Source organism: Equus caballus, chromosome 14 (assembly GCF_041296265.1).
Source record: "Equus caballus isolate H_3958 breed thoroughbred chromosome 14, TB-T2T, whole genome shotgun sequence".
Classification (NCBI taxonomy): Eukaryota; Metazoa; Chordata; class Mammalia; order Perissodactyla; family Equidae; genus Equus; species Equus caballus.
This window is the reverse complement of record NC_091697.1, coordinates 104,356,754-104,381,616: the sequence shown is the minus strand read 5'-3', so window position 1 is coordinate 104,381,616 and position 24,863 is coordinate 104,356,754. Positions and strand designations below refer to the sequence as shown.

Below are 24,863 nucleotides of genomic sequence, written 5' to 3'. Positions count from 1 at the left end.
CTTGCGTCGTGGCCCCTGGTGGGCATTTGCTGAGCAGTCTCTGTGCTTAGGCTGAGGCAGGAGGAGGCAAGAGTCAGAGTGATGCTCTAAGAGTGAAAGTTCGATGGGAGGGCTTTCAGAACTGTGTTCAGGGGCCAGATCCATCAGGTAAGTAGGTTCCAAAGAAGTGTGTACAGTCACTTTAGTCCAAGCAAAGTAATTCTTGATCCAGAAGCTCATCTCTCTGGATGTCCTGTCTGCTGGTGTGCCTTTGTAGTGATGGTTCAGAGAGGGTCATTTCAGCTTCTTCTTGTTCCATTACTCTTTGCTCTTCCTCGTTTCTCTGCTTCCCCATCCGTCGTTCTTTATTCAGTTCTTTTAGGTTCTGTGGGGGTCTGTCTATTTACAGCAATGGTCTTATATATGTAGGGAGTGATTAGCAAATACCTACTTCCTTTTTGGTGGAGTCAGTTTCCGCTCCTTTAAAAACAAACGGTAAGCCTAAACTCAGCAACTTCAGAGAAGAGAACTCGGCACTTTCTCTGTCTTGCTCTTTACAGGTAAACAGAATCAAAACTCCAAAGCAAATAGATGAGCTGATTGAAATTGAGAGTGACACAGGAACGTGGTACAGGAGGTGTTTTGTACGGATCCGCACAGAACTGTATGGGGTAAGTAACAAACCCGCCCTGGCTCGCGGGCCCGCTTACTGCGTTTATGGTTAGTCAGAAGCAGCGTTGACTGAACCAGTTCTATGAATGTGGTTCTTCCCCCTTCTGCCCGGGACACCTGACTCCTGGAACAGGACCAGGTAATAGGAGCTCCTTGGGAGCAGCACAGTAGCCAAGACATTCCGTCTTGGGAAAGGGAAGGCGTTAGGCAAGGAGTCTTGGCAGTGACGGGTGCACTGAAGTCTTGAGTTACTCTATCTATTGGCCTCCAGGAAGCCGATAAATGAAAATTCCAGTATTTGGTTTCCTGTAGCCTTTAGCTTTTACATTTTAAGTTCAAATGAATCCAGCCCAAAGAAAATTAAACTTTTTTATAATTTGTTGGAGGGAGGGTGGGGAGTGGGGTTGACTTGATAACAGCATAAGAAAACTAACTCTCCAATATTTCACAGATTTGGTTGACGTTTATGAGATGTTTCAACTACCCAGTCAGGGAAAACACAATAAAGCTTGCAATCGTTTGGTTCACCCTGTCCTTTGGGTAAGTGACATTTAAATTCTTGGTGAGCGAAATCTTTAAATTTCCACACCCTAACTCCCAATCACACTGCTTTCTTTTCTTATACGGTTTGATGCAGTTAACCTTCTAGGAAAGAATTTTTTTCAGCTTAGATATGCTGATAGTTATGGTTTTTATAAACCAATTATTGTATTTATCTTGTCATACAGCTGGGGTGAAACCAATAGTATTTGGAAAGTCCCATGAGACCCTGGGTGGCTTGTCTCCATGACTCCCCCCGCTGCTCCCGTCTGCTCGGCCAGCCTCACGGGCCTCTGTGCTGTCCCTGAACGTGCAGGAACCCTTCCCTTGTCAGGCCCTCATGCTGCCCCTGGCTTGTTGACTTGCCTCCTTGGAGACGTCCCTCAGATGTCACCTTCTCAGTGACACCTTCCCGAAGCACCTTTTTTAAATCACAGCCTCTTAGCACTCCCCATCCCCTTCTCAGTTTATTATTCTCTTCAGCACCTTCCATCTTCTAATAGGAAAAAGCTTATTTATTCTGGAAAGAATGGAGCTCTGTCTCATGTCTGGAAGCTCTGAGAGAACAAGAATCGTAAACTGTTTTGTTCACCAATGTATATCCCTGGCACATAATAAGTGCTCGATAAATAGTGAGCTGGTGAAGAAAACCACCATATGTGTGCTCTAAGGATAAAGGAGGTAGGGAGAACATTTCAGAACTTTGTTTGCTAATAGTTGATACAGTCACTTTAGAATATGTGAGCACCACTCCATTTTTGCCTAATTTTCTATTTAAAAAGGCAGTTAGCTAGTACCCCACACTTTCAAGTCACTAGGCTCTTGGTGCCTCGTAGAGCCTAAGATCGATGCAGCAACTCCGTCTCTTACCATCCCTAAATTAAAGCAGGTAGTGGTCAGAGATGACCCATCTTTCCTGGTGCTGGGAGGGGCGACAAAGGGGAGATGGGAAGGTGGGGGCAGGAGACCTAAGAGCCGGTTCCGCTGTGTGACTTGGGGACACTACCAGGTTTTCGTTTCCTATTTCTAAATTGAGACAGCTCATTTAGAAGATGTAAAGTAACTCCCACTTAGGTTCTAGAAAACCCATTAATCCGTGAAGGAAGAGAGGGCTGAAAATTAACACGTGTAAGTGCCTGCTACGTGCTGAACACTGGCCCAGGTTCCGAGATGAGCGAGACGAAAGTCCTCCTCTAAGATGTGACGATTTACAGGCTAAGGATGATCTGGTTTGTTATTTTGTTTACTTATCTGTTATTGACCACATTTTAACCTTTATGATTTCCCTCTAACATCCCTGAAACCTCAAACAGTGCCTGAAATGTTTGCTGAATAAATGAAAATTAGCTGCCACTCCTCCGCATCGTTGAGAGGGATGTTCCAGGGTGGCGTGCTTCCCTCATTGTTGCCATTTTTAAAGATTTTGTCCTATGCATGTAACGAGAGCAATGCGATGGATGTTGCATCCCTGAGTTATTTCTTATTCCGTGGCCACCATGCACATTCCCGCAGTAGTTAATTCATGGTCTCAGAAGAGAAGGGGTTGGAATCTGTGGACTCCTGAGGCAGAGATGTTTCAGGAATCCTGATGGCAGTGATGGGGATAAAAACTACGGAGTCTTTTGAGCACTCACTATGTGCTAGGTACATTGCAGCCCATTTAATCCGAGCAGCCACCCAGGAAGGTGGATACGATCATCATTCTGATGTTTGAGACGTGGTCACTGAGGCCAAGATGCCCCCGGCTGGTAAGCGGCCAGGCCAGGATTTGCACCTGGCGTGTCCACCTGCAAAGGCTGTGCTCACGACCACTGCTTTCCCCGTGTAACCCAGCGTAACTGGGGATAAACTTGCGTGGGCATCAGAAGGATCACCTGCAGGACGCCCCCCCCAGAGGCTCTGATTCAGCAGGTGTGCGTGGGACCTGAGGGTGTGCATTTCTCACAAGGTCCCAGGGGATGCTGACGCTGCTGGTCCAGGGACCCCACCTCGGGAACCACCAGTTTCGAGCAGCAGTGTCAATAGAAATATAATGTGAGCCACATGTCATTTTTTAAAAATTTTTTTGTGAGGAATATTGGCTCTGAGCTAACATCTGTTGCCATTCTTCCTCTTTTTGCTTGAGGAAGATTGTCACTGAGCTAACATCTGTACCAAGATTCCTCTATTTTATGTGGGAGACTACCACAGCATGGCTTGATGAGCAGCGCTAGGTTCACCCCCAGGATCCAAACCTGCAAACCCCGGGCGGCCGAAGTGGAGCATGCAAACTTAACCACTACGCCACTGGGCCAGCCACTAAAGAAGGATGTTATTTTTTTTGCTTTTTGGGGTTTTTTTTCCGAGGAAGATTAGCCCTGAGGAACATCCATTACCAATCCTCCTCCTTTTTTGCTAAGGAAGATTGGCCTTGAGCTAACATCCATGCCTACCTTCCTCTACTTTGTATGTGGGATGCCTGCCACAACATGGCTTGATAAGCAGTGTGTATGTAGGTCTGTGCCTGGAATCTGAACTGGCAAACCTCAGGCCTCTGAAGTGGAGTGCGCAGACTTAACCACTGCACCACCAGACTGGCCCTCACATGTGTCATTTTAAGTTTTCTGGCAGCCACACTAAAAAAGAAAAGTAAAAGGAAACAGGTGAAATTAATTTTAATAATATATTTTATTTTACTCATTATGTCCAAGATATTATTTCAACATATAATCAGTATAAAATGGTTAATTTCTATTGACTTAATTTTTCATTCTTTTTTTCGTAAGTCTTCAGATTTGGTATTTTATACTTATTGCACATCTCCTTCAGACTAGCCACCTTTCAGCTGCTCAGGAGCCACTGTGGTTGGTGGCCGCTGTCCTAGAGAGCACAGGAGAGTGACTGAGCTGACACCTGTCACAATAACTCATTAGAGGTCAAGAGGCAAAAGTGGAAATGACCTGGATTTTCAGATAATAACCTAAGGGCCCTTTTCCCAACCTTGAGCCACTTTGAGAAATGAGGCTGTACCCCCAGGCTAGCAGTATCGGGGGAGTGTGGGAATCCAGAAGGAGTCTCCATTAGTAAAGAGGTCGTTCTTTAAGGGCCCCCACGGTTTTTCCACCCCGGGGTTTGTACCAGCAGACCAGGAGACGGGGTTCCCCCGTGCAGCCTGGGCGATAAGAAAAACGTTGGGGCCAGGTGCCATGTGTTGGCCTAGGATGGGATTCTTAGGGATGTCCCTTCCCACAGGAAGCATCAGGAATTACATACCTGGCTCTGCAGGTAACCCCAGACCATCCATCTAGCTTGATCTTTACAAATTTAACCGTCGGGTGAGGGGGCAGTGCCGATGGCTGTCTGATGCTTCATCGTGTTACAGGGGGCCAGTCAGGACCAGAAGTCCTTCTCCAGAACTGCCAGCTCTGAGAGGGGCAGGGAGCCGCGCGTTGCTGCTGGTGCGCTTGCACCTTTACAGACTCACGTTTCTTTGTCTTTGCAGGTACTATGGATTGTCTGTTTGGTTCCCTGATGTCATCAAACACCTGCAGGCAGTCTCCTTGCCAATGAGAGATGTGCCAAGAGAGAGATATGCAAATTTTACGATTAACTTTACCATGCAAAATCAGATTCATACTGGAATGGAATACGACAATGGCAGGTCCAGAAACCTTGAAATAACTTAAATTTGCTATGAAAGTCAGTTACAGAGGAATAAAGAGTATGTGAGAATAAGATGGGTTATAGCGTTTTTTGGTTCAGAGAAGAAATCTAAGGTATAATTTGATGCCTGTCTTCTGTTCCTGAAAAAGGGGACTACTTTTCAGAATTCTTTCCTTCTCCCTGAAGCAGAATCAAGAATTGGAGTTAAATCGTATCAGGAAGAATTTCAATTAGAGAGCAGGAATGAGCCCCCAAAGTTAAGGGCTTTGAAAATATGGAATAAGTTAGCAAAGGCCTTTTTTGAGTGTGGAATCTGGAATGCCTCTTGACGAGGAGAGAAAACTGGCTCAGGCAGGTGGTTCTGGTTCATTCTTTTAGAAAGAGAAACGGATAGACAAGGGGTTGTTTCTATCCATTGCTTGTTGTCTGAGTGAGTAATTGCTGATATCAGTTCCTGAAGCTTACATCATTCCTAGGAAACTGTCCCAATTTCAGAAGTGATAAAAGTAAAAATCTAAAATAATTCAACAAAGTTTCCCAGGGAAAAAACCAGTTTGAAAGATGAAAAAGAGTTCTGTGGGATGCTTATGATTTGTGTAATGAAAAGGAGGGTCACCAACCAGGAGATCATTGTTTGAATTGCAGTTGACTTGGGCGCCAGTCCTTATCCAGGCCACACAGGGTCCCCTTCGCTCTCCCACAGAAAATACTGACTCGAATCTGTGCTTGCTTTCCACAGAAATGGTCAAGTCAAGTGCTCTGTAACTCTAGGCTAAAAATTTACCTCATTTATTTAAAAAAGTATTGTTACTCCATTAGAAATTTCTAATGTATGTTTGTGTCTCTGACAGTCATGTTTTTAATAATATTGGTTAAAGTTCTAAGCTGGATATTCAGCCAGCCATCATTAAGGAATTTTTTTGTTTTTGAGGAAGATTAGCCCTGAGCTAACATTTGCTGCCAATCCTCCTCTTTTTGCTGAGGAAGACTGGACCTGAGCTAACATCTGTGCCCATCTTCCTCTACTTTCTATGTGGGCTGCCTACCACAGCATGGCTTGCCAAGCCGTGCCATGTCCGCACCCAGGATCTGAACTGGCGAACCCCAGGCTGCCGAAGCAGAATGTACACACTTAGCTGCTGCACCACTGGGCCGGCCCCGAGAAATTTTTTACATTAGCAATATAATGATTAATAATTTTAATAGTATTAAAATCCTTGTAAAACATGTACTTTCAGTTTAGAAGGTGATAGAATTTTTTTTTTTGTCTTCCGGGGAAATTTGCAATACCAGTAGCTAACTCATTTTTTACAAATAGCTTTCCTATTCCACATCATAAAATGGCAACTCTTTGTGTGCTGATATGGAATAACCTCAGAGGCGGGCTATTATCAGGAGATAGTGAAGTGTAGAATAGTGTGTCTCTAGAACCTAGATCCAGAATGCTCTGGAAAGAGCACATGAGAAACTGACAGCAGTGGTCATCTCTGGGCAAAAGAGCTGGATGGCTTTAGGATGGTGGAAAGAGACTTGTTTTTTCCTTTTCCACGTTTTGAATTTTATACCATATGTATTCTGTGTATATATTATCCATTAAAAAAAAATAAAATAGTTTCCCCTTTCTAAATTCAGGTCCATTTCAGAAAATTGATAATCTTCTTAAAATGTGCCATTATTTACCCTCCTTTGGTGGGTAAATTTACAGATGCTTCTACTCTTGGCCAGGAGTAGGGGTTGAAATAAGATGATTTTTTAAGGTGGTTGGTCTGTTAGGCCACAGTGTGCTTGGAACTGACAAATGCTGTCAGGTGTTAGGGCAAGAACGATTTTGCACGTACTCAACAGGGCATTGCTTTTAAGTCAGCCAGCTCACTCACCTGGGAGATCAGTCCCTTTCTGCCCCTAATTAGAGTGGTATTTGCTATAATAACTTCTTCCTCAGTCGAACAAGCATTTTCCTCTCAGTGACTGGCTAAGTACACATTCATAGTCTCTTAATAAATTACCGAGACACGTTGATGAATATTTACCCCTGTCTCCTGGGAGTCCCTATCAACACGGACAGATCTGAATCGCAGACTCCTCTAAGACATTGGGATCATTGTGACTGTTGTCATCTTCACCACCTAGAACCCCCCTGCAGCACCCAAAAATGTGTCTGAGCAGGTTTCACCATTCTGCACGTTTCCAAAAATTAGCAGAGCCCTCATCCTTCTGCTTGGTTCAAGGAATACCTGTAGGCTGTAAGAAGAAAAACGTTCTTGGAAATGAGTATGACCTGTGAGTTTTCTTGGCCCCTGAGTCAATCGTTCCCCACATAAATGAAGCAGAATTCTCACATCCTCTCTTCAGCGTAATTGCAAGTCCCTGTACTGGAATGAAGAAGCCTTGGGTTTTCAGCTTAGGAAACAGACTTTCATGAAAAGTGAGCATGGGAGCACGTCCTCAAGTTAGAGCTGTTAAGCCCAGGTAGAGAATTTTCAAATAAAGGTGTATGTGAAGGAACAAGAGGATAGGATTGGAAAGTAAAGAGTCGATAGCCACAGTGTCTCCAAACTCTCTCCCTCCAATTGCACACCCCACAAAGGCTTTGACCGACATTGCAAAAAGCTGAATGAAGTTATCTCGAATGCCACCTCTCCTTCTGTGTAAAATAATATTGGTGAGCAATGAGAGAGCCAAAAGCAATGAGGAAAAGCTAAGAGCTTAGAAAACCCAGGAGCCAATGTCCTTCATAACTAAGAGAGTCCATAGTGGGGCATCACATCTCTAAACCTGTTTGACTTAGCTTTGAACCCTGATGGACACAGTCATTGATACGAATTTTTTGTGTGTTGGACAGATTCCTAGGAATCAAGTTCAAATCTATAACTTTCAAAGATTCGGTTTTTAAGTCCTGCACCTTTGAGGATGTGACTTCAGTTAACACCTACTTCAAGAACTGCACGTTTATTGATACTGTCTTTGACAACACAGGTAGGTGTGCTATGTAGCCCTGCCAGGGATCTCTTCCAAAGACCCAGTTCTTGGCAGAACCGTGACCCCATGTGATGGTGTGGGCAGAGGCTTGTGGGGAGTGCAGATGGAGCGTACGTGAATGGAGTCCTCAATCAGGGTGGATCAAAGTGAAACTTGTATTATTTATCTTTGTCAGGTTTACTGCAAATGGAACTTGCTGAAGTTCAAAGTTGAAAAAAAAATCCTTTGGTGAATAATTTTTAAAGCAAAGAATTAGCCTATAGTTTGTTTATTTTGATAATCCTGGTTTCAAAATCTGGTGTTTGCTTAAGTGAGCATGCCTGAACCAGTTACCCGAGATGGACAACATGTGGCCAGGCTCAGTCAGATACAGGTTTTCCGTCCAGCCCATTTAGTGGAGTCTGGAAAACTCACCAGGGAAAAAAAGGAAGGGAAACAAACATTGAACACCTTCTGTAAGCTGGTTCCGACTCTAGGTCAGTAGACATTCATTATCTCGTTGAGTTTTCACAAGAGCTGGGGCTTGGAAAAGTAAGCAATTTGGCCACATTCATAGAACTAGTAACAGCGGATATTTGAACCAGGTTTATCTGATTGCAAAGCCCCCCGCTTCCCCACCCCCACACGTTGGTCTGTCTGTCCTGTGAGTCCAGAATAACAGCCTGACACTCATAGGAGTATCAGCCTATCCTGATGCCAGCCCGGCCATGTTGGTGCTCAGACAGGAGCCCACTCGGCTCAGCTTCAGATGAGAATGGAGCCCGGCGTCTTCGGGTTTTTTCAAATGGTACTATCACTGACTTCTAACCTATTCAGCCTCAGAAGACCAACTCTTGAGGCGGATCTTGACAATAACAGTTTTGATTCTCACTGCCTTTTAGCAGAACCCGTCATCGTCTGCAGGCCTTTCTTGAATTAGATCCAAGTTCAAGAGAAATAGCAGCAGTGAATGCTGGTGACCTTCCAGTGAGACTGACTCTTGTTCCTCTGCAGGTTCCTCCACTTAGACCTTAACTTACAGTTTCAGTCTCAAGGACCTAAGGAAAGTCCTGTTCCTTCTCTGTGCCTCAGAGTCCCATAAAATGGCAATAATAAGACTGATTCATGCACATTTTGGAATTGTAGTGTGGAAGCTATTAATATTATAATGGTGGTCCTTATGTAACATGATAATTAGAACAAAGTAGCATCGTAAAGGAGTAAGCAAGTAATATGATGAGCAATGGCCAACTGTAAGAAATCAGAAGATAACTGGGCTCTCTAGTTTATTCCTTTATTTGACAAAGGTGTGCCTTCATTCAGCTTCTTTGTAACATGAGGTCCTGGACCAGACCCCGTGCTTTGGCCAGGCCCTGAAGCCCTGAAGGAGTCTATGATACCATGATGCTTCTCTGAATTCTGGGCACGCTTTCTTACACTAGTGCACAACTGTGAAGAGCTTGACGAATTGTCCTTCTTTGTGTCCACAGATTTTGAGCCATATAAATTCATTGATAGCAAATTTCACAACTGCTCATTTTTTCGCAACAAGACGGGATGCCAGATTACCTTTGATGATGACTATAGTGCCTACTGGATTTATTTTGTCAACTTCCTGGGGACACTGGCGGTGTTGCCAGGGAACATCGTGTCTGCTCTCCTGATGGACAGAATTGGGCGCTTAACAATGCTAGGTATGTGCCTGCTTCCACGTAAAAAAAAAGAGCTGCCCCTGCAGTCTAGAGGGAGCCTGTTTCCCACTGTACTCCCTGCCCCCTTAGGGATTTGCATCCCCTGGAGATGAGGAGAAATCCCTTAAGACCTTTCACTAGGACTAAATTTTAGTGAAAATTATGTCTAATTGCATTTCATTTGAGCAGCTTCCATGAGTGAGCAGACTGAAAAACTAATTATGTGCGACTAATGGATATTTTCCCACTTAAGTAGCTGAATAATTAATGATATGCATGTCATGCTTGCTGTGTTCAGAAGGCAGTCAGAGAGACAACCTTCAAATAGGTGAGCACACCTGTCCCTGAGCTTTACGGAGCCCAGGCTGCAGCTTTCCCTTGAGACTGGGGTTTGCTGGGAGATCTCAAAGATGCTAGGCTGCTTGCTCTGCCAGGATGGCGGGAATCATTGCAGCCTTTGTTGGCTTCGTTGGCAGGTGGCTCTATGGTACTTTCTGGGATCAGCTGTTTCTTCCTTTGGTTCGGCACCAGCGAATCCATGATGATAGGCATGCTGTGTCTGTACAACGGCTTGACCATCTCAGCCTGGAACTCTCTTGATGTGGTCACAGTGGAACTGTACCCCACGGACCGGAGGTATGTTGAAATGGGCCCCCAGGAATAGGAGCTCTGAGCCCCGTAACACCACTGAGAAGTTACAGAAAATAAGCCAAACTATCATTTCCCCAAGAAAGTAAAAATCCAAAAAATATCTGGTTTATGAAGTTGTAGGTTCCACTCATATATTTTAAAAAGAAAATGTAGGGGAATATACTTGCTAGCAGGAGTGAATAGGGCACTGAACCAATGAAGGAATCTAATTGTGTCCATGGCTTAATATGTTGGGTAACAACATGAGGAAGCTGTAACGAGGCTGTGAGGGGTGGGTTTAACAGCCTCCCTTGGCTCTCACTTTGAGCCACTGACCAGCCCTGAGAAGCTCCTTACCTTACGTTTGCAAGCATCTGCATGAGCTCTGCATTCAGCAACCACGAAGAGGTCTCCAGAACCTACCTCTTGACCTTCCTGGTCTGTTGGAGGAAAGCCCAAAACTTCTCCAGGTACCTAAAAAAGATTTCTACTAGACGAAAATTATGCATCTGGTCCCAAAATGGAGACACAAGAGACTTTGCACCATATATCAGAGAAAGGGCTGGAATGTAGGGTTTTGGGGTGGAGCTTCAGCAGCTGGATCATTAAAAGAATAGAAGCCCTGAGTGAAGACGAATGGTCTTGCCCTCTTTTGTTTTGCGTGTGCTCTGTCTCCATGGAAGCCCTCCGATGAGGATGGGCTCAGTGTTCTCTGCAATTTGAATGGAGGAGGGTTTTTTTCTAGGACTGGGCAGCGACTTTGGGGACATCCATTTTCGACTGATCCTGCGTCTCTCCTCTTGCTTATTGGCCCCAGTGGAGAACCTTCTCTGCCTATCCAGACGCTCTAACTTCTGTTTCTTCTTCACGAACATCTCTTAGTGAGCTTACAGGAGTCTGTCGGTTCTCCCGTATCCATCTGTCTGCAGAACGTCTGAAACTCTTATGGACGCCTGCTATCGAACGTTCTAATCCAGACCTCAGTAACCTCCTGTTGAACACTTAGGCACTGAAAGGAACCAGACACCCCATGTACAGAATCTCTTTCATTCGTTCAACAAGCATTAGTTCTCTTTTGTGGGCAAGCTCCTAGGGTGGATGCCACGGGCCTTGGGATGAGGGTGCTCCCCAAAGCAAGATTAAGACTCTGCAGCTTTCATTGAGCTTCCTTTCCTCAACCTCTTCTGTAAACAGCACCCAGATGTGGATTAAACTCTACATTTAAGATAAACCTCTCGTGTTAAAGCAAGGCTATGTCACAGGCTGCTACCTTTTTGTTTGACATTTGAGAGTTTGATGCAATTTTAGATGAATCGGCTACTTATCCCTCTGCCATAAGGAATGGAAGGAGGAGTATTCTCCTATGGAAAAACCTGGCTTAAAAACAACACAAAACACAGCACAAATTGTGCAGGTCCGTCCTCTGAGAAACATGGACCCGCTGTTTCTGTTGTCGGGAAAGTTAAACATCAACTAAGAGAAACACAGGAGCAGCTGTTTGTGTTGGCTCAGGTCTTCTGAGAGGCAGAGGACCAGATGGGATTAAACACGCCCAGGTTTTATCAGAGGAGGTGTCTGCATGAGAGAAGACGAGAGGGAGGTGGAGTCTGGAGAGCCAGCGCAAGCCGAGCCTGAGCCCCATGAAGGGGCAGAAGGGCCCCAGCCCACCAGCAGTCTAAGGAGGTTTGGCAAGGCTGGTGGGGGCTGACAGTGTCAGCTTCAGAGGAGTCCTGCCTGTCCCGGGAACCAGGCTGCCGTAGTATTCCTGCCACGTTCAGTTACCGGGGCAGCAAAACACGGTAATGAATTTCAGGTGCAGCGCGGGGCCATGACCCGGAGGTCCACGAGATGCGTTCCCACTGCAGCCACGCTGTTGCTGGCGACGTTCTCAAGTGCATAAGCAGACGTCTTCGGACAACGTGCAGGAGGTCACTTCCTTCTGTCATGGAGAGAGGACGTGTCGTCCGGAGCAGCGTTGCCAGGGCCCTGGTGAATTAGCGAGTACCCCACTCTGTTCCAGGCTCAGGCCTTCTCCTCCATCTCTGCCGTGTTCCTCTGGGTCACTGAGGAAGTCTCCGCTGCCCTCTGGCTCAGCTGTCGGAGGAAATCCCCAGCTGTTTCGTGGGCAGGGGCCCCACCGCCTCTTCTCCCCATGGAGGCAGACCAGAATACGTGTTGACAAGAATTCTGGTTAGAGGCTGTGACTTTTCATGATTGAATTTCAGCACTGCCAGCTCCCTGCCCAGTTTCTAGAATCTGTCCTTAATGATCAGAAGAGGACACTCTGATTCCAGGCCTCAAGCTAAAACGTGGCCTCCTGAGTCATTTAGCAGCCCGCTCTTATCAAGATCCCAGTCCACTGATTATCTTTGGGGAACATCATTTGAGTATAGTCCAAGCACCATGAGAGTTATGACACTGGAAAGCCACCCTTGTCAACCACATTATGGATTTTACCTTTAATGTCACACCTTTGACTTTTACTGGGGGTTACGTTTGCGTTCACTGTAGAAACACCAGTGAGGACGGGACACTGCCCATTATGGCGCCCCTTTCCCCGTCTGCAGAGTCCACCACCGAGTGTGCGGGGAGTGCCAGGGCCCCCCGAGGAGCTGCTCTGTCCCTCCATTTCTCCGATGAGAACGGGTCACCCTTCCCTGTTCCTTCTCTGTTGTGCAGTCCAGAGGCGGAGGGCCTATGTCTGTGCCAAACCCGCACGGTCCAGGTTACTGCTCCACTCCTCCTCCTCCTCATCTGCCCCCTGTCATTCCTATTTTATTAATTTTGTGTCTTTTATAAGCTACCCTAAATCGTTTCATAAAGAGGCAGGAAATTTTGAAATTAAAGTTACATGTACTTACTCATTGAGCAGCACTTTTCTGTGCCTAAAATATGAAGCAAAACTACAACCATAAACACTTTTTGTAAGGGAAAGCTCTGTTTTCTCCCTCTGCTCTCGACACTTCACTTCTGGCCGCCAAATGTGCGGGATTTTGCCGTGCCAAAGAATTCTCTAATTCACAGCAGACACAACAGTTTAGCTCAATTCTGACACTGTCTCCCTGGAGATGGCATCACATCCCGCAGGGGAAGGACTCAGTCCACAAGACTGCCCCCACTTCAGATGCCAAACGCAAGTCAGTTCTCACCTGTACTTCTGACCAACCAGCTATGAACTGGAGTTCCCCTGACTCCCTCCTTGGGTTCAACAATTTGCTAGAACAGTGCACAGAACTCAGGGAAACATTTACTTATGTTTACCAACTTATTATAAAAGGATGCAACTCAGGAACAGCCAGATGGAAGAGAAGAGAAGCACAGGGCTGGGTATGGTATGGTATAGTGCCCTCCCGACACTTCTGCATGTTCACCAACCTGGAGCTCATGGAATCTTGTTGTTTGAGAGTTTTTATAGAGCTTAATCTCCAGCCCTACCCAGCGCTTCCTGCTTCCAATTCTCTATCACTTGCTGTTTCAAGTGACCAGCCTCAGCCTGAGGCTATCTAGGGGCTCTGCTCAAGTCGCCTCAGTAACATAAACTCAGGTGTGACTGAAAGGGGCTCCTTCTGAATACCTCAACACATTCCTATCACTCAGGTTTTAGGAGCTCTGTGCTGGGAACCAGGGACAAAGACCAAATATGTTTCTTAGAGCACACTTTTCCATTGTGTGAATGTCACTACCATTCTTCTATCCTCAAACCCTCGGCGTCAAAGATTAAGCATAACATAACGATGCTAGAGTCTTAAACAGGTGCCCAGTGACATTTCAGCATTTCCTCCAGTTTAGAAAGATCATGGTCAGTGACTGGCACGTGATCGTTTGAGGGGCACAGAAAGGAGCAGAAGGACCCTAAGAAGCAGCTTTACCTACTTCGAAGACTCGTTGTGAGAACTCTGGGCTGGGAGTACATCCCCATGGATTATTTTAGTGGGGTCCTTGTAAGGTGCAACTTGTTTATGGAGAGGTGGGGGAATCAGTTCCTTGGAATGGAAGCTTAGGGAAGATTTGTAGTGTATTCTGTGATATTCTCTGACACCAAATATGTGGTGTCTTTTCAATTCTCCAATCAATTCACCAATCAATTCTCCAATTCTGATGCTATCTACCTGGAGTTAGCATCAGATCCCACAAGTTAGATGGCCTAGTCCCACAAGACTGCCCCTGCTTTAGATGCCAACTGCAAATGGGGTGCCCAGGCTACTCACACTTCTGGCAGCCAGCTGCAAATTCAGGAATTCCCACAGCCCCCCAACAGGTTTGATAATTTACAAGAATGACTCGTAGAATGCAGGAAAATGCTACACTTACTATTACAGTTTCTTATAAAAGATATAAATGAACAGGCCAGATGAAGAAGTACCTAGGGCATGGTCTGGAAGAGTCCTGAGTACAGGAGCCTCTGTCCCCATGGAGTGAGGGTGCACCACCCTCAGCATGTGGATGGATTCACCAGTCCGGAAGCTCTCTAGATCTATGGAGGTTTCATTACATGTGCGTGATTGATTAAATCATTGGCCATTGGTGATTGAACTCAGTCTCCTCCTGTCCCCTCCGCAGAGGTGGGGGGGTGGTCACTGAAAGTCCCAACCCTGTAATGATGTGGCTGGTTTTTGTGGAAACCAGCCCCCAGAAGCTCTCTAGGAGCCCTTCAAATTAAAGCAATGATAATATGTAGTTTTCTGTTATTATGCAGAAAAGTCAAGATTTTAAAGATTGATAGAATTCAGTGGTAAGTGCAGTGGGTGAGGATGGAATTACTGCTCAGAGACTGTTGTGGGAATTCTAAAAACAGGTACAACATTTTTTAGAAGCGAATCTAGCAATCTCAATGTTTTTCCCTAGCTGCTTTCAGAGGATTTCTTGGTGTGGATTTCTTTGGATTATCATATTTTTGGACTCGTTGGCTTCTTGAATCTGTAGGTTTATGTCTCTTGCTAAATTGGGGAGGTTTTCAGCCATTATTTATTTGAATACTTTTCTCCTGCGTGAACTCCAGTCACGTAAGTATTAGATCTTTTGTTACAGTCCCACAGGTCCCTGATGCTCTGTTAATTTGTTCTCAGTCTATCAGCTCTATGTTTTTCAGACTGGAGAATTTCTATCTTCTGTCTTCCAATTCACTGATTCCTTCCACTGACTCCTCCTTTCTGCTGTTGAGCCCAATCACTGAACTTTTTATTTTGGTTGTTGTATTTTCCAGTTCTAAAATTTCTATTTGGTTCTTCTTTATGTTTTCTATTTCTTTACTGAGGCCTTCTGTTTTTTCATGATGCTTTCTATATTTCATATGTTTCAAATGCATTCATAATTGCTCATTGGAACGTTATCATCATGACTACTACTTAAATCTTTGTCAGATAATGCTAACATCTCTGTTTTCTCAGTGTTGGCATCTATTAATTGTCTTTTCTCGTTCTGTTTGAGATCTTCATATGAGTGATATTCGTTTGAAAGCAGTCATTTTCTTCTTATGTTATGAGGCTTTGGATCTCATTTAAACCTTTAGTTTTGGTTGGCTTTCCTAGACTCCTCTCTGGGAGGAGAAGGGGGTGCATTGCCTTGTTATTGCCAGGTGGAGGTAGATGTCCACTTCCCCACTGGGCCTCCATTGACACCTGAGAGGGGATATCCTTGTTACTGCTGGGCAGGGGTGGGAGTCCAGGCTCCCCTCATGATCACAGATACCATGCAGGAGAGCTCATTACTGGCCAGCCAGGATGCAAGTCCCACCTCCCTACTCAGCCTTCCCTGACACCACCCCAAGGGTGATGCTGAGGCCCCTCTTTACAGTTTCGTGAGGGTGGAAGTCTAGGCTCTCCACTTGGCCTTTACTGGTGCAGCTGGCAGTTGGACTCTAGTTTTTTCTGGTGTTTGGAGGAGAGACATTATTGTCTAAACATTTTCTGTCTTGCTACGCTGCCCCTATCCTGGTCCTTTGGCTACAGAGAGCAAGCTTTTGTTGGGGCTTTAAAAAATCCGTACCTGTTCCTGTTTCCACATTGCCAGCTTCTTCAGGTCCAAGTCTGAGATCTATAAGAAAACACAGGGAGCTCACCATTCCCATGATCCCTAGCTGCTCTGCCTTTTTTCTCTGTCTTTCAGAGTCTCCTTATATTTGTTTCATAATGTTCAGAATTTTTAGCTCTACTTAGTGGGAAGAATAAGAAAGTCTGTCTACTCTATCTCGATTTGAATTTTAATATTGTTCATTTATTTACTCAACTTTTTTTGAGTGCCTGTGATACAACCATGAATAAGCCATTTGTCACAGAGCTTAAGGACAGTGAACATCAAGTGCAACATGTTGTGGTCAGGGTTATTGGGAAGGAAGTCCATGGTTCTGAAAGCAGAAGAGAGGGCTTCTTGGAAGAAGTGACATCTGAGCTGAGACCTGAAGAATAGTAGATGATAGCCAGGCAGAGAGACAGAGAAAGAGTATTTCAATCAGAGGAAGTACCACCTGGAAAGCTCTGGAAGCAAAAGAGTTGCCAGAATTAAGCAAGGAACAGATCACGAAGGATCTTGTGAATTGCATTAGTCTATGGCTGTGGGGAGCCTTTGAGATGTTTTAGGGAGAAGTGACAAGGTCATGGGCTAGAGAACTCACTCAGTGGCCAGAAAGGAGGCAAGGAGACTAGTTAGGACACTGAAGATGGTGATGTGGACTAGAAAATATAGGCAGGAAGATTCAACATGTTCACAGATATTTAGAGAATAAGCAAAACTGGGTGCTTGATTAGATGTTGGGGCGAGGAAAGAGATCATCAAAGGTGATCCCAGTTTCTACTTGTGTAATTGAGTGGATGGCGATGGCAGTTTTGAGACTGGGACACAGGAAAAGGAGTAGGTTTGGGCTGGGGTTGGGGAGATAATGAGCTCCATTTTGGACATGTTGGGTTTTCATGTTAACTGGCATAGTCTGATAGGCATTTGAATATTTACGTTTGGATGCAGAAAGACACCTGAGGTGGAAATAGAGCATTCATTATCTAATGCATTAAACAAGTGATTCTGGACTATGTATCATGTGGCAGGAACTGTTCTGGTCCCTGGGATACAGCGGTGAACAGAACAGAAAGCCCTGGCTTGATGCAGCTTGCATTCTAGTTTGGAGAAGACAGTCAGTAACAATTAGATAAGTAAAGTAGCTATAATGTATCAGATGGTGCTAAGTGCTACAGAAAAATAAAGGTACATGGGGGCATAGAGAGTACTGGGGCCAGGGGAGTTGTCATTTTTAATAGGATTGTCTAAGAATGTGCACCTGCAAAGGTGACATTTGAGCAAAGACCCAGGAAGATACTTGGGAAGAGAACATTCATAGCAGAGGCAACAGCAAGTGCAAAGAGCCTGAGGTTTGAGTGCAGGAGGCCAGTTGAAGGAGGGGAAAGAAGCCTGTCAGACTGGAGCAGCATAAGCAGGTAGACGTAAGAGGTGATAGGGTCAGAGTGGACACCGAAAGGACTTTGGTCTTCATGCTGAGTGACATGAAAATCTATTGGAGTGTTTGGGGCAGAGGATGACGTGATCTGATTTACGTGTAAAAGGAGAACTGGCTTTTGTGTTTAAAATCTTTTATAGAAGATCTGAGGTGGAATCAGGGAGACCAATTAAGAGTCCACTGAAATAATTGTGGCAAGATATAATGGTGCCAGTGGACATGGTGAGAATTTGTTCGATTCTGAAAATATGTTGAACACCAACAGGCATTGTTGAAAGATTGGATGTGAGGTGTGAGGGGGGAAAGGATATTCAAATGACTTCAAGGTTTTGGACCAGAGGCACTGAATGGCTGGAACTGCCTTTGCTGAAATGGGGAAGATTGTGGGAGGAGGAAGTTAAGGAGGAGTTGAGAGCTTAGTTTTGTTCAAGTTTGAGATGCTATTAAATCTCCAAGTGGAGATGCCAAGTAGGCATGTGTGATACCAGAGTTCAGAGGCGAGATCTAGGTGCGGGGGATACATTCTGAGAAATGCGTCATTAGGCAATTTGGTTGTGCAAACATCAAAGAGTGTACTTAGACAAACCTAGATGGTATAGCTAATACACACCTATGCTGAACGGTACTAATCTTATGGGACCACTGTCGTATATGTGGTCCATCATTGATCAAAACTGCATTATGTGACGCATGACCGTATATAGATGTAATTTAAAGTCATGATGGTGGATGAGACCACCAAAAGACAAAGTGTAGGTAAGAGGGGTGTTCTGAGGACTCACTCCTGAGATACTTGAAAATTCAGAGGTCAAGTTGATGAGGAGAACCCAGGAGAGCAGATTGAGAAGGAGCATCCAGTGAGCTAAAGAAGATCAGGCGTTAGGTCCTGGAAGCCAAGGGGAGAAAGGAGTTCAAGGAGGAGGGAGTCATCAGCTGTAATAGATGCTGCTGATGGATCAGAAAGATGAGGGAAATTTACTACTAGTATTGGAGGTTACACAGCAACTACATTGCTGGCCCTGGGTAAAGATGGGGGCCTGCTCACGGGCATCAAGGCAAAAGCCCAGTGGCCAGACCCGCAATCAAGGCAGCAGCTGATCCTGAGGCAGGCCTGGGCTTGACACTCCCTTGGGGTTCAATTGACTTCTGAGCCCCAGGCAGGGCTGAATGTGCAAGCAGGAGATAATGGCCACACTGTAAAGATAGGAGGCCCATAGGGACCCTTAGGAAGTGTGTGCATCTTCATGTTTGAAGACAACCAGCCATCCTGTTGTTATTTCACACTCTTGTGCCATGACTCTCCTGGAAACTGGGCTAGTACCAGTATGCAGAGATCAGGCGGTAGGTTAGAGAGACCTGGGGGTAGTTCAACTCAAAGGAAATAGGAACAGAGGTCCACAGAGGAATAACGTATCTGAGAAGGAGAGAGTCGAGTCTGGGGTGAATCCTTCAAGGGAAGAAGGTCCAGAGTTACCTCAGACCTGGAATAAGAAGGCATAGGCTGCAGGGTTAGGATACCAGGCCAGGAGACAAGGGTTCAATGGGCTGGAAACTCAGGCCAAGAGAGTAGAGACCAAAAAGCCAGCCCATAAACGAGTGGTCAGGATAACAAGGAGGTGTCATGACCTGCAAAAATGGGGCTTGATGCTGAGGAAGGGCTTTGCAAGTTAGAATTCTCTGTAAACTCTACAGTTAGGACATTAGGATGATAATAGCTTGCAGTTGGTCCTCAACAGTGTTCACTGGACTGACTTCTGCCCAGGGGCAGAGGCAAGGTGGCAGAACTAACTGCGGTGGGAACTGTGGGAGAGGAAGGTGACTCTGTTCATGCACTCACCCTGGCCCACCGTCTCCCTCTTGATCCTCTGCCTTCCTCCCAACTCTGCGGAAACTGCTGGGGCTTCCTGCCAAGGCCAGTTTCCCAATGGGAAGGGCCCACCACAGTGATTGCAGCTGAGTGGTCCATGCAGTGCTCTTCTCCCTGGACTCGGAATTCTGACACACGACCTTGAAGGAGTGAGGAAGACTTGCAATTCTGCAGGGGTCAGTGGAGTGAAGTGGGAAGACAGAAAGTCACATGGTTACAAGGCCTTTCTGAGAGAATCGGATGACGACATAAGGAGATGGAAAGACATTCCATGCACATGGATTGGAAGAATAAACATAGTTAAAATGTCCATTCTACCTAAAGCAATCTACAGATTCAACGCCATCCCAATCAGAATCCCAATGACATTCTTTACAGAATTAGAACAAAGAATCCTAAAATTCATATGGGGCAACAAAAGACCCCGAATTTCTAAAGCAGTCCTGAGAAAAAAGAACAAAACGGGAGGCATCACAATCCCTGACTTCAAAACATACTATGAAGCTACAGTAATCACAACAGCATGGTACTGGTACAAAAACAGGTGCACAGATCAATGGAACAGAATTGAAAGCCCAGAAATAAAACCACACATCTATGGGCAGCTTATCTTCGACAAAGGAGCTGAGGGCATACAATGGAGAAAAGAAAGTCTTTTCAACAAATGGTGCTGGGAAAACTGGAAAGCCACATGTAAAAGAATGAAAATTGACCATTCTTTTTCACCATTCACCAAAATAAACTCAAAATGGATCAAAGACCTAAAGGTAAGACCTAAAACCATAAGGCTTCTAGAAGAAAACGTAGGCAGTACACTCTTTGACATCGTATTAAAAGGATCTTTTCGGACTCCATGTCTTCTCAGAGAAGGGAAACAATAGAAAGAATAAACAAATGAGACTTCATCACACTAAAGAGCTTCTTCAAGGCAAATGAAAACAGGATTGAAACAAAAAAACAACCCACTAACTGGGAAAAAATATTTGCAAGTCACATATCTGACAAAGGGTTAATATCCATAATATATAAAGAACTCTCACAATTCAACAACAAAAAATCAAACAACCCAATCAAAAAATGGGCTGGAGACATGAACAGACATTTCTCCAAAGAAGATATACGGATGGCCAATAGGCACATGAAAAGATGCTCATCATCGCTGATCATCAGGGAAATGCAAATCAAAACTACACTAAGATATCACTTTACACCCATTAGAATGACAAAAATATCTAAAACTAATAGTAACAAATGTTGGAGAGGTTGTGGAGAAAAAGGAACCCTTATACACTGCTGGTGGGAATGCAAACTGGTGCAGCCACTATGGAAAACAGTATGGAGATTCCTCAAAAAATTACAATAGAACTACCATACAATCCAGCTGTCCCACTACTGGGTATTTATCCAAAGAGCTTGAAGTCAGCAATCCCAAAAGTCCTATGCACCCCAATGTTCATTGCAGCGTTATTTACAATAGCCAAGACATGGAAGCAACCTAAGTGTCCATCAACAGATGAATGGATAAAGAAGATGTGGTACATATATACAATGGAATACTACTCAGCTGCAAAACAGAACAAACTCATTCCATTTGCAACAACATAGATGGACCTTGAGGGAATTATGTTAAGTGAAATAAGCCAGTTAGAGAAGGATAATCTCTGTATGACTCCACACATATGAAGAATTTAAAAATGTGGACTAAGAACGGTTTAGTGGATACCAGGGGAAAGGTGGGGTGGGGGGTAGGCACAAAGGGTGAAGTGGTGCACCTACAACATGACTGACAAACATTAATGTACAACTGAAATTTCACAAGACTGTAACCTATCATTAACTCAGTAAAAAAAAAGGAAAGTCACATAGTTACAGTCGGGTATTTGTCCTTGAGGCTGGGACGGGTACCAAGACTGGGAAGACAGGATTGCTTCGAGAAGCATTATAAGGGAAGAGATGAAGAGCAGAGCAAAATGATAGATCTTTGAAGTTTGGGCATTATTGAATATGCAAGTCATTGTATAGTATTTTGATCATTTCTACATCAGCCCTACACACAGCAGCCTCTCTTCTGTGTCAAAAATAAGCAGGGAGCAGGGCCGGCCTGGTGGTACAGTGGTTAAGTTCACATGTTCCACTTTGGCAGCCCGGGGTTTGCCAGTTCGGATCCCAGGTGTGGACCTACACACTGCTTGTCAAGCCATGCTGTGGCAGGTGTCCCACATATAAAGTAGAGGAAGATGGGCATGGATGTTAGCTCAGGGCCAGTCTTCCTCAGCAAAAAGAGGAGGATTGGCAGCAGATGTTAGCTCAGGGCTAATCCTCCTCAAAAAAAATAATAAAATAAGCAGGGAGCCTGTTATACGTAATGTAGATAATGGGCAACTGATAAAAGTGTGAGATTCTCCTGCTAGATGGGAGTATGAATGTGCCGCTGTGCCAGAGATAGAACAGATTCCCCAGCTTGCCAGAAATCTGGAAGGGAGCCCCACCCATCTAACCCACTGGTCCAGGGGAAGCTTCCTTTGTCCTTCATTTCTCCAGGTCAGGCCCTGCCACCAAGTGAATTGCTTTCAGCCTCCTTTAGGAATAGAACTCGGAGATGCCAACAGAAGATTCGTTCTGTTTATTGCGTTCAGTCAGTGCTGGTTGGCGTCCCACTCCCTAATTATAACTAGGAGAAAAATAATAATTTTTCCTTCATCTCTTGGAATCTTCAAAGAGTAAAGAATGTGAAACGATAGGTTGACCTGGATTTATCCACCATTTATTGACCCCATCCTTCACCTCCCTTCTTTTTCTCCCCTTCTTGGTCAAGATTTTAAACCCCCTGAAAGTCGTAAACATCACCCACCTCATGTACCAGGACACGTGCTCTGGCTCATTTTGGTTCTCAGTTCTGGCCTGCGTGTCCTTCTGCATCCAGGCAGTGACTTCCTGCTGCCACACTGTGGGCGTGGCGGAGCTCCACTGCTCACACTTCCTGTGTCCTTGGGCCCAGTAGTCATTTTCCCCTCCTCCATGGAGCTCAGGGCAAGGAGCTCCTACCTTGTAAGCTGGCCTGCTGCCCTGCGCAGAACCCCTCAGCCCGGCAGGCCTGACTCAGGAATTCTCTCAGCACCATGCTCCTGCCTTTCTCGGGCCACTGGCTGCCTCTTCCCTTCCCCCTTACACATGCATAGTTTCAGACATGACCTCAGAAAGGATTTGAAAGTAAAGCCCTGATTGTTCCCACCTGCTATTCTCTGCTGGTCCTGGGCAGCTGCTGCCGTCACCCAGCGCTGAGGGATGGTCCTCTTCCTTCATGAACTGAAGTCAAAACATCTGTCCAGAATTAACCAGCCTAAGCCCCTCCTCTCAGGACTGTTTTGTTTAGACAGAGAAGTTGCCTATTCCCTCCCCACACTCCATCCTGAAGGTCTTTAATCCTGGATCTCTCACTGACCAGCTGTGTGACCTTGGGGGAGCCACTCAGCATAACTGTGCCTCCGTTGTTTGCGATATAAAATGAGGAGATGCTACATCTGTGGTCATGAAAATAAAGACCTCACTTATTTTATTTTTTGAAGATTTTGAGATGAAGGAATCTTTCCTTAACTATCTTATCTAACCAACCTGTATGCCTTCCATGTCCCTTCACCTGCTTCATTTTATATGTTTGTATTTCATGTGACCTGAGCCCCTCTGGCTGTTCAGCAAAGGTCAGATCCTTTTTGTCTCTGGCCGTCAGAAGTGGAGAGTGTGGGATGGGAGCCTGTGTCCCCTTCACCCACCACCCCACCCCAGTGGCAGCCAATCCTACCAGACATGCACATGGGCACAAAAACAGTCATCCAGCCTGTTCTTGACTCCAGGGAGTCCAGCTCCCTGCCTTTGGATACCGAACAAGCCCTCGCATGAGGGCCGTGGACATCATGGAAGTGCTGATAGCAGGACCACCAGACTTGGGGCTGGCCAGACAGCAGAGTGCACCTTTAAGTATCAGGGTGCAGGACCAGTGGCCTCTAGAATCTGGAGTCTATGCTAAGGGTACCGTTTGAGGTTGCTGGGCTTGGAGGATGCTTGTCCATCCATCGTGCTTAGGGCAGAACATTCTTTCCAATCAACTGCATAGCAACCACTCATGTCACTAATGACAAATTGTCTCTGTGTTCATTCCCAAACCCTCTCGTGCAGACTTCTAGAACTGTATTTAAAGCCCCACATAGCCATCTCTGGCCTGTTGATTCATGATTGACATGTTTTAAATTCTATGGGTATAGAGACAACTTCTTTTCATACTTTTTATACTTTTAAAGCAAATTTACCACCAGACCACGTGATGGTAGGAGGTAAGGGTGCACATTTATTTGTTTCCTCTCTTCTCCCTCCACCAGAACGGGAGCTCTTGAGGGCAGGACTTTGTTTTCCTTATTTACTACCGTAAGTCCAGGTGAATGGGTGAATGAATAAATGAGAAAGAAAGAAAGAAAGATGCTTTTCAAAATTCAGCTGGTTGTGGGCTGTAGTTTTGCTTTCTGTGTGGGGCCCAGCCCCACTCTCCAGGGTGAGCTATGGGGACCAGTATGAGTGAGCAGGCCTTGCTCTTCAGCTCCCTCTCGCTGCCCTCCGTTTCCCTCTTCCACTCCTGCCATCCAGCCTGTGACATGCGATCCTTCCTGTGTCAGCGCCCCCTTCCCCATAAAGCACTGCCTCTTGGAAGCCCTCTTCCTCCACCCTCCCATTCTCCATCAATAGTGTGGAGACCTGAACTCAGCTGCTGGCTCTGCCAGAAAAGGGCGGGGTGTAACTTCTTTTTTTTTTTTTTTGAGGAAGATTAGCCCTGAGCTAACTACTGCCTATCCTCTTTTTGCTGAGGAAGAATGGCCCTGAGCTAACATCCATGCCTATCTTCCTCTACTTTATATGTGGGATGCCTACCACAGCATGGCTTTTGCCAAGCGGTGCCATGTCTGCTCCCGGATCCGAACCTTAACAATGGGCCGCCGAGAAGCGGAACGTGCGCTGGCCCTGAGGGTATAACTTTATAACCTTTCTGGGACATGGCTTCCTCCTCTGAGAAATGAAGGGTGAGCCGGCTCTGTGCTGAGTGTTTAGGTGACCTCACTTAACCCTATTTAATCCTCACTGCCAGTCCTACAAGAGTAGGGAACTTTACTCCATTTTCAGGGGAGGATAGCGAGGCTCAGAGAGGGGCAGTAACTTGCCCCCATCGCTTAGCCTCAAACCCAGATGTGTGACTGCACGGGCCACTCCCTGCAAAAGCTCACCTGGCAATTGGGATCTGCAGCCACGTTCATGAGCCACGGCCTCAGGTGACCTCCAGGCTGCCTCCCAGTGCTCACGTTCACTCTGTGATTACTCACCCTGGGCCAGGTGCTCACTTCCCAGCTCGCTTTATCAGATAAATGATAAGACACAAAGCCTTCCATTATTACCTGCC

The 24,863-nt window shown here is 45.6% G+C and overlaps 1 protein-coding gene across 4 annotated transcripts in view; it reads left to right on the top strand.

The window, feature by feature from the left end:
* The window catches only part of SV2C (synaptic vesicle glycoprotein 2C), a 206,287-nt gene that overhangs the window by 167,596 nt on the left and 13,828 nt on the right, over window positions 1-24,863 (top strand). For all 4 annotated transcript variants that reach the window (XM_023618157.2, XM_070233384.1, XM_070233385.1 and 1 more), the window contains 6 exons: window positions 540-650; window positions 1,103-1,191; window positions 4,673-4,831; window positions 7,676-7,809; window positions 9,282-9,485; window positions 9,959-10,118. In XM_023618157.2, coding sequence (XP_023473925.1) covers window positions 540-650; window positions 1,103-1,191; window positions 4,673-4,831; window positions 7,676-7,809; window positions 9,282-9,485; window positions 9,959-10,118 — 857 coding nt within the window. The remainder of the gene's footprint in view (window positions 1-539; window positions 651-1,102; window positions 1,192-4,672; window positions 4,832-7,675; window positions 7,810-9,281; window positions 9,486-9,958; window positions 10,119-24,863) is intronic.